General features: G+C 34.4%; 1 protein-coding gene across 11 annotated transcripts in view; it reads right to left on the reverse strand.

Annotated features, from left to right (window-relative positions):
* The window catches only part of LOC120525680 (pumilio homolog 2-like), a 255,653-nt gene that overhangs the window by 17,983 nt on the left and 220,943 nt on the right, over positions 1-16,727 (reverse strand). For 9 of the 11 annotated variants that reach the window (XM_039748192.1, XM_039748184.1, XM_039748189.1 and 6 more), the window contains one exon: positions 10,205-10,330. In XM_039748192.1, the coding sequence (XP_039604126.1) occupies positions 10,205-10,330 (126 nt within the window). Of the gene's footprint in view, positions 1-8,300; positions 8,370-10,204; positions 10,331-16,727 lie in introns of all 11 variants that reach the window. The other 2 variants (XM_039748191.1, XM_039748190.1) reach the window with 2 other exon arrangements.

A 16,727-nucleotide genomic window follows, 5' to 3' on the forward strand; every position in this document is an offset into this window, starting at 1 on the left:
TCATTCCATATGACCCACATAGTTTTTCTTGACATAATATTGCCTTTACACAAAATCTTTCTCTCAACTCAACATTTTTCTCCCTCCTGCTCTGCAACACTCCACACAACTGCTCAATATTTCTATTTCAATATCTCTATTTTTTCCAGCTTTGCATCAAGTTCACCATCACCGGCCATATCTCACACCAATAGAGCATACTGTTCTTCACACAGCATTCACAAACTTCCCCATTTTATGCCAGAGAGGCTCCTTTAGAAGTCAGCATGAGAAACATGCACCTCTCGCCCTCACCATCATTGCTGCGTATAAACCACCTTTGCCACTTAACGTATCACCTAAGTAGCAGAATTTAATCTACTTTTTTTTAAAACAACTTAACTGTCAATATCTAAATTTACACTTGCTACATCAGTATTCTGCATTCCTCTCGCCCAGTTTCCAGAAGCAAAGTTTGCAATCACTGGTTACAGGGAACCTTTCACAATACTACATCTTTTATGCCATTAATTAAGCAAACCCATGCACTGGATTGAATTTCTCCCAACACCTCTACTTCATGGCCATGCACCCAACTTAGCAAAAACAAACAAACGTGAGTACAGGTGCACTTTAAGGTGATATACTTCTGCAGAATGTTATAAACTTGCTTAATTGCTAAGTAGATATAGATATATGGAGAGAGAGTTGTGCACTGATGACAAATAGTAAAATGCCTCACTGGTTCACATGGACTCAGCTACAGATTTCAGATAACTTTTCAAGTCCCAGGAGGGCTCCTTCATATTGGAACTTCATGAATGTGTATTAACAATATTTTTATTATATAATGGCATACGCAATATATACATTTTTTTCAGCTATTTACGTTTTTAATTTAATCCCACTATTCACTTAACTGTACTTACCTTTTTTTAGGCCAAGAGAGTAAATGCAAAAAAAAAAAAATTTGTTCATGTTGAAAATACAATTTAGGATATATATATATATATATATATATATATATATATATATATATATATATATATATATATATATATATATACACAAACCAGATTTCAAAAAAGTTGGGACACTATACAAATCGTGAATAAAAACTGAATGCAATGATGTGGAGGTGCCAACTTCTAATATTTTATTCAGAATAGAACATAAATCACGGAACAAAAGTTTAAACTGAGAAAGTGTATCATTTTAAGGGAAAAATATGTTGATTCAGAATTTCATGGTGTCAACAAATCCCAAAAAGTTGGGACAAGGCCATTTTCACCACTGTGTGGCATCTCCCCTTCTTCTTACAACACTCAACAGATGTCTGGGGACCGAGGAGACCAGTTTCTCAAGTTTAGAAATAGGAATGCTCTCCCATTCTTGTCTAATACAGGCCTCTAACTGTTCAGTCGTCTTGGACCTTCTTTGTCGCAACTTCCTCTTTATGATGCGCCAAATGTTCTCTATAGGTGAAAGATCTGGACTGCAGACTGGCCATTTCAGTACCCGGATCCTTCTCCTACGCAGCCATGATGTTGTGATTGATGCAGAATGTGGTCTGGCATTATCTTGTTGAAAATGCAGGGTCTTCCCTGAAAGAGATGATGTCTGGATGGGAGCATATGTTGTTCTAGAACCTGAATATATTTTTCTGCATTGATGGTGCCTTTCCAGACATGCAAGCTGCCCATGCCACACGCACTCATGCAACCCCATACCATCAGAGATGCAGACTTCTGAACTGAGCGTTGATAACAACTTGGGTTGTCCTTGTCCTCTTTGGTCCGGATGACATGGCGTCCCAGATTTCCAAAAAGAACTTCGAATCGTGACTCGTCTGACCACAGAACAGTCTTCCATTTTGCCACACTCAATTTTAAATGATCCCTGGCCCAGTGAAAACGCCTGAGCTTGTGGATCTTGCTTAGAAATGGCTTCTTCTTTGCACTGTAGAGTTTCAGCTGGCAACGGCGGATGGCACGATGGATTGTGTTCACTGACAATGGTTTCTGGAAGTATTCCTGAGCCCATTCTGTGATTTCCTTTACAGTAGCATTCCTGTTTGTGGTGCAGTGTCGTTTAAGGGCCGGAGATCACGGGCATCCAGTATGGTTTTACGGCCTTGACCCTTACGCACAGAGATTGTTCCAGATTCTCTGAATCTTCGGATGATGTTATACACAGTTGATGATAATAGAAGCAAAGTCTTTGCAATTTTTCGCTGGGTAACACCTTTCTGATATTGCTCCACTATCTTTCTGCGCAACATTGTGGGAATTGGTGATCCTCTACCCATCTTGGCTTCTGAGAGACACTGCCACTCTGAGAAGCTCTTTTTATACCCAATCATGTTGCCAATTGACCTAATTAGTGTTTATTGGTCTTCCAGCTTTTCGTTATGCTCATATTTACTTTTTCCAGCCTCTTATTGCTACTTGTCCCAACTTTTTTGGGATTTGTTGACACCGTGAAATTTTGAATCAACATATTTTTCCTTTAAAATGATACATTTACTCGGATTAAACATTTGATCTGTCATCTACGTTCTATTACAAATAAAATATTAGAAGTTGGCACCTCCACATCATTGCATTCAGTTTTTATTCACAATTTGTTTAGTGTCCCAACTTTTTTGGAATCCGGTTTGTATGTGTACATATATATATATATATATATATATATATATATATATATATATATATATATATATATATATATATATATATATAGTTATATATAGTATTTGAAGAGACTAACACAAGTATAACTAATTAAATAATTGCCAAAACAAGCAGAAGAAAAATCACACACTTAAAAGGATAATTATTCAGTCCTAAATCTAATAAAAATAGAATAGTTGACCTGAAGCTGGGTAAATCACTTCCTCTTATGCTGCTGATGGTAGTTGATGCTAACTGATTAGCATTAAGACACACATATTCTTCTTGTAATCAAATAGCGTACAGTATTCTACTCCAAATGTCTACCACCTTGCATAAACATTTTACTAATTTATTGATTAACAAGCTGGTCCAATGCATGGGTTTCCGTGTGATGACAAATAAAATGGTGCAAAGTGAGGCATTGTTTCAGGTGACTAAAAAGGATTTTCTTGCATTAATCACTATTTGGAAACAGTTAATGAAAATAGAACCTTTTTGCAAGAATTCCATATGAACACTGAGTATGAATTACTGTTGCAAAGGAAGAGGTTTTTTTTTTAACACTGCAATGTGAAATGAGGCCTAGTTAATTGAGAGAAAATAGTCAGTGGCCACTTTACGCACGAGCTAGGACGTATTGTGGCTGCATCACACTTGATGTACATACTAACATATATCTGGGTTGCTTAAGAAGACACCTCATGTTTTCTGAAAGTACCCACATTAAAACTTTATGAACTTGCAAACTCCACAATGACTGTAACCTGGTCTAGAAAAATCTGTTAAAATTAATACTGATTTGTTACAGGATTTCCTTAATCTGATGCTTTAAACTATTTACATTATACAGATTCAATGGAAATTAGCTGAGAATAGTAAAAAGCTATTATTAAAACGTATGCACCTACAGAGTAAAACAGTTTTAAAAAAATGTACAGAATCAACATTCAATAGCTGTATTACTGGCTACTGAAAAAATGAAAAGAAAAAACATCAGTGCCATCTAGTGGCCAACACAAAGTAGTACTGTATTTTAAGAGGGGGTACATAATCCATTTAATATTTTTTAATATTTAATTCATGGATAACAAACTTGTTCTTCTGATGACTGATCATATAATTTAAAGGCAGATACTGTTTAAACATACTTACACCAGTATGTTTATTCAAGGAAAAGTTGATCTAAACATTTGACAAATGTTTGAAATAATCAAATGTTTGTACAATTTTTTCAAGAACTATACCAAATGTTGTAAGACATTCAAATTCTATTCAACTTTAACATTAGCTTAATGCTTAAAAAAAGACCTAGTATGGTGATATGAAGATGACGGTTTTGCTATTTTACAAATCCTCTACACACTTGTTTTGCCATTAAGGGTCATCTATACCAGATAAAACAATAATATTTGCTAAACTATTATGACTGACTTACTTTCTATGGCAACTTCTAATCAAGGGAAGTAAATACATTTATTGCTAAAAACATGAAGTAAGCTGGTTACAATATATTAACTATTTATACCTAACCTGGCATAGGGATTCAGATACTGCTGTGGGCTGAACATTCAGCCAGTATTTGGTATGACTGATGCAATTTTTATAATGTTAATAATAAACATAATTTTATACACCTTTAAATAATTTTATAGATGAGATAATTTCACTTTATTTCAACCATGATTGCAACAGAAAGCATTTTGGTTCATGAATAAATTGCACAATAATTTGGAGGCTCCCTATCTCACTCAGAAAATAAAAGCGATTAAACACTTAAAAACAATTTATGTGCAAGCAGTTTGTAGATATATGTAAACCACCAAAGACCATGGGTACAGACAACATTGAATTTGTATTTTATACTAAATTGCTAGAACTTTATCCAGTTGTACAGAACAGAATATAAAAATGAATTTTAAAACTTAACTCCCCAACAATCTACAAAGACATACTGAGATTTTTTCCAAACTATACAGTAAAGTGATTGAAATACAGTGCATCCGGAAAGTATTTTCCACATTTTATGTTACAGCCTTATTCCAAAATGGATTAAATTCATTTTTTTCTCAGAATTCTATACACAACAGCCCATAATGACAACGTGAAAAAAGTTTACTTGAGACTTTTTGCAAATTTATTAAAAATAAAAAAATTGAGAAAGCACATGTACATAAGTATTCACAGCCTTTGCCATGAAGCTCAAAATTGAGCTTAGGTGCATCCTGTTTCCCCTGATCATCCTTGAGATGTTACTGCAGCTTAATTGGAGTCCACCTGTGGTAAATTCAGTTGATTGGACATGATTTGGAAAGGCACACACCTGTCTATATAAGGTCCCACAGTTGAAAGTTCATGTCAGAGCACAAACCAAGCCTGAAGTCAAAGGAATTGCCTGTAGACCTCCGAGACAGGATTGTCTCGAGACACAAATCTGGGGAAGGTTACAGAAAAAATTCTGCTGCTTTGAAGATCCCAATGAGCACAGTGGCCTCCATCATTTGTAAGTGGAACTAGTTCGAAACCACCAGGACTCTTCCTAGAGCTCCCGGCCATCTAAACTGAGCGATCGAGGGAGAAGGGCCTTAATCAGGAAGGTGACCAAGAACCCGATGGTCACTCTGTCAGAGCTCCAGAAGTCCTCTGTGGAGAAAGGAGAACCTTCCCGAAGTACAACCATCTCTGCAGCAATCCACCAATCAGGCCTGTATAGTAGAGTGGCCAGACGGAAGCCACTCCTTATTAAAAGGCACATGGTAGCCCGCCTGGAGTTTGCCAAAAGGCACCTGAAGGACTCTCAGACCATGAGAAAAAAAATTCTCTGGTCTGATGAGACAAAAATTGAACTCTTTGGTGTGAATGCCAGGCACCGCTCATCACCAGGCCAATACCATCCCTACAGTGAAGCATGGTGGTGGCAGCATCATGCTGTGGGGATGTTTTTCAGCGGCAGGAACTGGGAGACTAGTCAGGATAAAGGGAAAGGGACTGTAGCAATGTACAGAGACAACCAAGATATCAAAGAAGTGGCCCTCAGGACAACTCTGTCAATGTCCTTGAGTGGCAAAGCCGGAGCCCAGACTTGAATCCGATTGAACATCTCTGGAGAGATCTTAAAATGGCTGTGCACCAACGCTTCCCATCCAACCTGATAGAGCTTGAGAGGTGCTGCAAAGAGGAATGGGCAAAACTGGCCAAGGATAGGTGTGTCAAGCTTGTGGCATCATATTCAAAAAGACTTGAGGCTGTAATTGCTGCCAAAGGTGCATCGACAAAGTATTGAGCAAAGGCTGTGAATACTTATATACATGTGATTTCTCAGTTTTTTTATTTTGAATAAATTTGCAAAAATCTCAAGTTAAATTTTTTCACATTTTCATTATGGGGTGTTGTGTGTAGAATTCTGAAGAAAAAATAAATTTAATCCATTTTGGAATAAGGCTGTAACATAACAAAATGTGTGAAATGTGAACACTTTCCAGATACACTGTATACACATAGCAACTTCCAAGAGATGTGTCAAAATGCTAAGGTAATGCATCCATCTCAAACTTTGAAGGTAATTTGTGATAAGAAATATACTAGTCATACGCGTGATAAAACAAACAATTTATCAATTGGAAGGAAAGTGAACATAGCATGTGCAGGGTGTGACATGTAGTCTATAAGAAATGACCAAATCCAAGGGAAAGAGCTGTCATCCTGACTTTAAGAAAGTGGTACATAGCATTTCTTCTTGTTCCTTTAGAAAAATAAACTGAGGATGGATGTTGCATGGTAAGACACTAACTCTGCCAAAGCCAACAATAAACAAATAGACAATAAACAATAGACAAATCAATATAAATGACATTTAGAAAATTTGCTAGCTTTGATTTCAATCTCTACATCTTCTGGATCTATATATGTATACAAGAGTGTAACATAATTATATAGTAACCAGCACAAGTTAAAACTAAAATTGAAGACATGAGCAGAAATGCAAACACATCTGGTTGACATTTTTAATGCCGCATTTGGAGTTTGTGGCTTTTTTCTTTGCAAATTTAGATGCACACTTGTCAGTCTATTCCTATATTTTGCTTTTATCATTATTCTGACATACCATACACCAACAATGACCAACACCTGTTTTGAATTTAGTATTCTAAGCATCATTTATCTGTACTGTACAATTTCAGTTTTTAGAGCAGCATGTAAAGTAAGGAAAGCTTTACTGATGACTGAAGTCAAGGAGGACCATAGTCACATAAATGTGGTTAACTATTCAGGGAGGAACACAGTCACATAAATGTAGTTGTTTATTAAGTAGAAAAGCTCCTTGAACTCTTATTCTGGAATTCCAAATCACGATCAGCCATTTGCTCCTCTAATTCTTCCATAGGTGAACCATAACTGAAGGAATTAATCAGTTCTGACTTATCTGTGGTTACTGCTTTTAGGTTTTAGAAAGTGACCATATACTTCATCAGATATGTGAAGTGTTGTCATTTTGTTTTATAATGCACACAAAATGTGCTGCAGACTACCTGGGTGTTTCCTTCTCCCTTAAAATACAGTATCTGCTTTTTTTCACTTGGCATGTAATTTTTATCATTTGGCAAGTTTGGATTTTCCATATCTCACATAACACTGGCAATTACTCACTAGAAAAACCTGACACTCAGGACTTAAAATATAAATGAGCTTTCAGCTAGTACTACAAATAGAATAGCAGCAGACTTGAGAATATAAATGATGAAAAACTGGTAACACCGCCATTGAGAGATCAAGTGAAGCATTAATCTGAATAACTATGCTTTTGTTTCTCGAAAACTTTCAATGTATGCCTATAGTGAATGGTTATACAATGATAAAAATGTCAAAATAATTTCAACAGCAGAATTTTTAAAAATGTTTATCATTTTCTGACACACTAACCTTTTAATTCAAAAACATCATTTGCTTTGCTATCTTGAGCAAATGAATGTGGTGACCGTATTCGAGCATTGGAAATTCTGGTCATTACAGCCTAATACTCAGTCACTGACCTGTAAAACATGTCTTTCTTATAGGTATACCAACAATCCCTAAGGATCTGATATCAATTTAAATACTACATGAATGCTAAAAGTTACAATCTCATTTTAAAAATCTAACCATAAATTTCTATTTTTCTTCAAATTCACGTTATTAATATTTAATATGTTGTATGTGCATGGCATGGAAACCTTTTCACAAAAACATTCCATTAGGCTCAAGGGACATTTTTTACTAAAACCAGCTATACAACTTTCATAATTTTCTTTTATTATCTACTACGGTGTCTTTAAAAAGTAGTAATCGTCATAAAGCTGTATATAATATTGTTGTTTTCATAGTCTTTGGTTAAGTATATTTATCACTTGATCTATTGTATAATTCTGTCTTTACTCTGCAAAAGACAAAGACAGAATCAAACACCAATATTTATACATGACTGCTGTAAACAAAGTTATAATAATTAGTCTTTTAGACTTATATTCATTATTAATTTAATGCTTAACATAGACCACTACATTCTACTACAAAGATTAAATAATGTAACTGGTCTCTCTTCTTAATAAGTTTGCATCTTTTTTTTTCCCCCAAGTATGTGTATATACTACACATATGATATTAATCCATTACCTACTGCAGTTTTATGATGTTCCCAAGGCCTCAGTGCATGAACATTCTTTTCTCTCTCTCTCTCTGTTGCTGTTAGGAGATATCATTTAAAACAATTGATTTTCACTGGTATTATATTTGACACTAAGGTGCATGAATCTATAAAAACAAAACACACTTCACTTATGTCACAGATTAAATATTTGAGAAAGATGAAACAGGATGAATAAAAATTACTTGTCCTTAAATTCCGGAGAAACAGAAGAAAAAAATTTAGTAGGTAAAGTTATCAAAGAATCACTTCTTACTCACATTTGTTGTTAAAAAGGTCTGTCTTCAGTTCAAAAAAGCAATAATGTAAGGTTTTACTTTGTTATTTATGATGTGTGATAATTTTTCACGAAGTACAGTATATATGTAACAGCAATTTACCAAAAAAGTATGCGTCTTGCATGTTTTGAGCATACTACTGAATAATGGACATGTAGATTATGTGACACGAGTAACATGACTTTTGTTTTTCTTTTTTCCATGGTTGGTTTCACATTATTTGTATATTATATTGTACAGCATTGGTCACTATTGGCTGGTATTAAACCATAACATTTTCTCTCCACTCTGCATGAAAATATGATTGGATTTTGTTTTTCACCTATCACTGCAAACTAAGTAAGTAGTCAGTCAGTCATTTTCCAACCCGCTATATACTAACACAGGGTCACGGGAATCTGCTGGAACCCATCCCAGCCAGCACGAGGCACAAGGCAGGCACAAAACACACACACACATACACGCACACACACTAAGGACAATTTAGGATCGCCAATGCATCTAACCTGCATGTCTTTAGACTGTGGAAGGAAACCGGAGCACCCGGAGGAAACCCACGCAGACACGGGGAGAACATGCAAACCCCACACAGGGAAGCGAACCCAGGTCTCCTTACTGCGAGGTAGCAGTGCTATCACTAAGTCACAGTGCAAGTAACATAAATAAAAACATATTTAGGTGGCATATTCCTTTAAAGTTAGTTAAGGGAATGAAAAATAATATCATAAGTCAAAGCCTTACTTCTAAGTTTATAAAACTGATTTTCACAGTATACGCTTTCACTATCCTAACATATTATTTCAATACCATTTATCATGATAACACTGATTTTTATATAGGCAAGGATGAAGACCAATTGTTTTACCATAATACACTTTTTTTTTGGAGTAGCTGATTTGGTCATTAATATTGCTTTTTAATAACTCTGGCAATAAATGGAAACAATTCTTACTTATGTGTCAAAATGACATAACCTGAATGACGTTAATCAATAAATTAATTATTGCTTTGTGGTAAGGCCATTTAACCCGAGGTATGTTTATGTTTATACTAGTTACGCTTCAGCAAAACTTGTATATGAAGTGTCAGTAGTATGAGCTTTCAGGCTATGCTTCTGCAGATGACCTTTATCTAAATGTTTAAAGAAACATACAGATGCAACCATAGTTAACCATAGTTGTCAACATACCATTGTTCATGTTATATAATAATTTTGCATTCTTAGCCATGTATTGAAAACAGGCAAGATATTGAAATTCCATTTCCAGAATCAAAAACAGACTTAAAAGAACATTTTTTTTCCATACGAAATAATTAACACATTTTTATCCATGGAGAAATAATTGAAATCAGTTTCAATCAAATTAAAATGGTAAATAACAAAAAAACAAATCAAATTACTTATTTGAGAAAACTTGCATACATATAAATATATGTATGCAAAAAAAACCCAAAAAAAACTCTGTGATCCAAGTTTCTTGATGACTCGAGCAATAACCACCTCCAAGTTTCTATTAGCAAAAATAAAATAAATAAATTAAAAACACAGGAAAATTGCACTTATTGTACTTAAAATCTACAGTAGTTGCACAAACCTGTACCAGTTGCTCAGTGTGCTGATGAAGTTCATCTAGAATTGGCTGTGTTTGCTCAGCTGTACAATGTTCTAATATACGCTGAATCACACGACATCCATATGGGTGGGTTGAAAGCACAAAAACCTGAAAAAAAGAGAGGTTAATGTACAGACTAAAGATTAAATTATACTGAACTATCTAATCTGGCTTTTCATAAATGTAAAATACTGTAGCTATCATTACTCCGATTTTTCTTTTGTTTCCGTAACACTTTAAATCTCCAGTTTAAAGAGCATTTTCTGTGTCTGCAATGCAGATTTAGTTGCCTCTACCAACACATGGTGTCACACAATGAGCCTCCATCTTACCATCTTATTACATTTTTTCTGCACCTCATACATGTGCTTTCTCAATTTTTTACTTTTAATACATTTTCAAAAACCTCAAGTAAACTTTTTTCAAGTTGTCATTATGGGGTGTTGTGTGTAGAATTCAGAGGAAAAAATGAATTTAATCCACTTTGGAATAAGGCTGTAACATAACAAAATGTGGAAAAAGTGATGCGCTGTGAATACTTTCCGGATGCACTGTAAGTAGTAAGACTATCCATTATGCCTTGAGGGCTGGCTCCCATTTGCAGCATTTACCTGCCATCCCAAACTACATACTTTTTAAGCAGGGTAGATGCATTTGTCCAACATTTCCAAGGTTATGCTTATTTCCAAGGTTAACTTACTTCATAGAACAATTCAGGCAATAGTGTAATGCATGTTCAAATAATTCTACAATCCAAGTAGATAGATAGTATCTTCGTTTTAAAGGTTTTAGTAAAATTCAAGGCAAAAGAGCTCACACAAAAATAAATGAAAAAAATATTACAAAGAAAAGTTTTTATTTAAAATCAGAAAACTGTGTGCCAATGTTCTTCTGTTTGTAAGCTAATCGAACAAGCCATGCTTCTAGCAGTTAGACTATTTCCACCCTGACTTAATCAACACTGTTTTTACATGACTAGTTAGGAAAGTTCTATTTCATGATAATTACAGGGAGTTAACTTAGTAGCTTCCTGGTAAATATACTAACTCATTTTACTGAATGTTTAAGTAGTTCTGAATACAAATGTCTGCTAAATCCTTGTATCTATGTACAGTACATAGATGACAGTTCATACTTCACAAATTTGAGTGTGATGTGTATTGTCCTAAGCAGTGCGTAACATACGGCTATACTACATATGGAAATTTAAATGCAGTGTTCAACATCCAGAAATGGAATGCAGTGAATATGTAGTTAGTAATAAACGCACACCAAAAACTCCAATTTGGACAACCCACTTAAGAAATGCAGATTTAAGGTTGATGCAGAAGTGTGTGCTTTATTGCATTCACTTTGATACCATATTTTGGTGTGAAAGCACATATGCCATTTCCTCCTCCTCCTCCTTCTTCACCTCTTGGAAAACTTTAAACAGTTTTGGTATTTATTGTTACCAGTTTTTACTTCTAACCAAGAATACATCACTAAGAGTAAAACAACTATGAAAGCAAAAAAGTCTTTGATATAAAAAGGAAAACTAATTCCCAATGAAGACAGCACGTTCACTTAAAATATCCATCTAAATAAAATGTCTGCATCTCTGTCTAGGAAACCTAAGCCCCAACATCACTAGGACAGAGTCATTATACCAGTACAATGCAGTGGTGACCACCAGCGCACTTTCCCAGCAAAACACTTTGACTATAAGAGTGGTCAGTTTGATAAGTGACGCAGAGAGGAAGCACCATAAAATGGGTGTCTCTGTCCAAAGAGGGAAAGGGACAGAGTGCTTATAAAATAGACAATCCACGTATCAAATAAAAAAACATGAGGTCTATATTGATTACATAGATTTCAACTAATCTTAAATGGGTAGCACAGCTAGTTTTGTTAAGCAAAAAAGATTCATCCTCATAATGTTATCTAATGTAATAAGGAGTATACAGTAAGTGTGCATTTAAGCATACAAGTGTATATATAGAAGCAATGCAAATAAGTTATTTATCCATTTTCTCATCCTTCATTTGTGTTTACAGCTATAATCCTTTTGCAACCTTCATTCCACAGACAGCAGGGATATGCTGGTATTGCTAGAAAAAAGTATAACAAGGACAAAAACATTAAAGATCATTACCATGTAAAATTAACTACATTCAGTCACTTCATTAATGAGAAATGAATAGACTCACAGATTATATTAAACAGAAATGGACAGTAATCTGACTCAAGGACCAAAATGCCACAAAAATGGGGAAAAATAAAACAATGAATGTGTTTAGCATGTTTTTCGCAAACATGGAATTTGGTCTGGGCATCGTGTGTTTATTACAGGCAAAGCCACGTGTGTTTATTGTTTTTGATCACAACACTTTGTACACAAAGAATCATGGTTTTTGAAAAGGGTTGTAATTTCAAGCATCACTTTCATTTGAACGCTGCAGTATTGACTCACCAGTGCCCGAGTTAAAAGAGCTTTATGTTTTGCAGACTCAATGTTAAAAGAAAAGGTAAAATATTGATAACAAGGTAGTGACATACAGTGAAAGTGAGCAGGTCTTCTAAGCATTTTAGCTTCTTTTCATGGTTGATTTTATGGCTTACTATCCTAACAAGAATTTCCTCACCTAATAAAATACATGTACAAACATGCACGTAACACCCAGAATCTTTACTCTAAATCCGAATATGTTCAAATATATATTTACAAATTGTACTATCCATAAGACAGGCTTAAAAACCTAAGTAATCAACATAGACTTAACTTTTAAAAGCAAATGTAAACATCTGCAGTGCACCATCACTTGAAATGTATTTTGTAATATATGTAGTAATAAAAAAAAAATCCTATTGTCATTCCAGCAGATGACATGGTAAGATTATGTATATGAATGCCACATTTTGGTCATCACTATTTATGACCATAGAAGAAGTGCCAGTCTTGTTTTTGAAGTTATGTTGCTCCTTGTTACAGTTAAATGAATCTCATTCTAAGACCTTTTAAAACTCTGAAGTACATACAATTTCGATATTACACAAAATACATTTTTTTTAAATATTACCATTTAATAAATAGTGTTTTAAAGCGTACTTAAAAACCACGTAATGCAGCTACAATTTATTTATTTATTTTTTGTGTGTTTCATCACAAGGTCCAATCATGCACATCTATAAAAGGCTAATTTGTAATCACCAGTTAACCTAACAGACATGCCTTTGGAGTTGTGGATGTAAAACTACAAATCTTGGAAAAAACATGTGGCAAACTAAAACTATGATGATTTAATCTTAGGGACACTATTTTGTGTGTAACAGGTATATAATGAGGTAGTGGAAAATGTGCCCAGTTCTGTTTTGTGGGTACAAAGATTTATGGTTTTGTGATAGCCCGTGATTTGAAGTGTCATATTTTCTTCAAGACGCACAGTTTTCACTAATGTCTTTTAAGCAGCTATGCCCGAGAAATAAGCACTGTGAGCAAAAAAGTAAACTGATAAGAAAACATTTTAAAACAATTAAAAAAAAAAAAAAAAACAACACTACTTAGGTAACAAACCTATATGTAACACACAAAATATTTTATGTGCAGTCACAATTTTGACTAATTTTCCATTCCTTACAGGGAGTTCCTAATCAATAAAGTGTAATGAAAAAACATGCAACAATATAGATTTTTTGGTTGGGTGCATTTAGTTTAGACCCGCATGTTATTCCTTGAGTACCCACATCATTAACTAACTTTGCATTAAGTATTACTCATTAAGAGTTCCACAAACCCCATGCATTATCCAATGGCTGTTTTCTTTTTTCATCTAGCCATGGAACTAAGGACTAAAAAGGCTTATGATAAAGTCTGGTACCTACTATTTATAATGTGCAAATGTGGGTTCAGTCCCAATATATGTGCACTGAATAAATTACTTTACTCTGGTCCAGAAATGTAGATCATATAAATAATATAAATTTTGACTATTTCATATAAGTACACTAAGCCAGGTAAGGCTGTCCAATAACACTAATGAATATATATTGCGATTGTTATTAAACTTTAATATTGTTTCTTTGTATCAGTATACTGCTGCTGGATTATGTGAATTTCCCCTTGGGATTAATAAAGTATGTATGTATGTGTGTATGTATGTATCTATCCATCTATCTATCTAAACCCAGAGCTGTTCATTTCAAGAAGCAATCAGACATAGCCAAGATCATAAGGGATCAAACAGAGAACATTTCCTTATGATCATGATAAGGAATTCTCTATTTCAGACCAATGTATTATATTTATTTGTCAAATGAGAAAACCAACACATTTAAAAGAATGTACTTCTGATGACCTCAAAGAATGACAGAAAAGGTCTTAATTTCAGACAAAGAATTAATTTCAAACATCCATAAATATATTCTTTTTCTTCTTCAGTATAAGCAAAGCAGACTGACATTCAACTAGAAATTATCCATCACTAACATAAATCTGTTTAAAACTGTCTAAAATGGCTGTGTAACTGTGAATAGTAGATCACGTTTTGAAAATGTTCTACATTTTACACTTTAAGTTAAAATATTATGTCGAAAATCACAACCAATAATGTAACACCAATAATCCAAGTAATGCCAAATGGGATACCAGTATGCAATGAAATATCTATTATGATATCCTACACTAACTACATGGACTGCACAAAGTTTAGCATTTTTCATGACTGTTAGCCATTTCTTGCAGGTAAGGTGAACAAGTGCAAACTTGAAAACAAAAGCCTTAAAATGACCAGATATTTAAAGCAAAATGTAATGATCAGCATTTTTGAAACTGCACACATATTGTGAAATAACTTATCCATGTTGTTTCAAGGAGGTAAAAAGGTCAATTAATTTTTGTGAGATTCAGCCACTGTACAAGGAGATCAGCTATACATTTCACCTCATTCCTCTTCTTTTTCCAAGCAACACGTCCAAGTACAGTTATTAACGTTATTGAATTTTGATACCCATCTGAATTAATGTCTTTGTTTCTGTAGACAGCTAAACAATAATCACTGGAAAAATGTTACACAAAGATGAAAACAGATTAAAAACTGTCGCTGGTCCACTTATTTTAGCCATGGACAGTGGAAAACATCTACAGTAGTGGGGTGATTGTGGATACATAGTTATTGATCCATATTAACATGGTACAGCATGAGCAGTAGTGTTTGGTAATGGTAATCATTATTAAAATTACTTCAATTTTGATTTAAAATTGCAATGAATCACAACTTCATTTTTTTACTACCTCATGTTCTATTCTAGCTTTACAAAGAAAACTAGAGGTGTGGGAATTCTCATTCATAGAACAGTCTCATTTGTAGCAGCAGATGTAGTATCTGATCCTGAAGGAAGATATGTGATTGTCATTGGCAACTTATTTAACTGTAAAATGATTTGGATAAATGTTTATGCACCCAATGTTGATGATAAGGAATTTATACAAAATTTATTTGCATCCATTCCCAATCTGAACACTCATAAAGTTATAATGGCTGGGGACTTTGTGTTTTAAATCCACTTTTAGATAGGACTTCCTCCACAGGGGATGACATCTAACACTGCAAAGATAATTACAAAGTTTATAACTGATCACAACTTATCAGATCCCTGGAGGTTTTTAAACCCAAATTCAAGAACATATTCTTTCTACTCACCAGTACATCATTGCTACTCAAGGATTGATTACTTCTTTATAGACAATAACTTCTTGCCTAAGATTAAATCTTGCAAATACGATGCTATTGTTATTTCAGACCATGCACCTATGATCTTGGAGCTGAAATTACTAAGCCCCATACACTCACCCCGCAGATGGCCTCAACCGCTTCTATTAGCTGACGAGAATTGTACTGAATTTATATCCAAACAAATCAAATTCTTTCTAGAGACAAATACATCCCCCAATATCTCTGCAGGAATACTCTGGGAAACTCTTAAGGCCTTCTTAAGAGGACAGATTATCTCATATCTTTCCCACAGAAATAAATCCGAGCGAAGAAAGTAGCAGAGATAAAAAGCGAAATTACTAAAATAGATGAAGAACATGCCAGACTACCAAGCGAGACTCTACATAAGAGGAGGCAGGCTCTACATTCAGAATTAAACCTCTTGACAACTAAAGAAACTGAACAACTAATTTACAAATCCAGACATCATTACTATGAACATGGAGAAAGCTAATAAGCTTTTAGCTCAACAAATTCACAAGCAAGAAGTGCATAGCAATCTCAATAATCACTAACACGACGGAGATAAAATCATCAAACACAAAAATATAATGCACACTTTCAGAGACTACTATAAATCCTATATACTACTGAGTTTAAAGAAGACAATATACAATCTAATGCATTTCTGGATACATTACAGATACCACAAATAGGCGCTTTTAGTGTGGAGGAACTTGATAAACCTCTGGCATTATCAGAATTACTAGATGCTATAAAGTCACTCCAAGGTGGAAAAGCAGCAGGCCCTGATG

Source organism: Polypterus senegalus, chromosome 3 (genome assembly GCF_016835505.1).
Source record: "Polypterus senegalus isolate Bchr_013 chromosome 3, ASM1683550v1, whole genome shotgun sequence".
NCBI lineage: Eukaryota > Metazoa > Chordata > Cladistia > Polypteriformes > Polypteridae > Polypterus > Polypterus senegalus.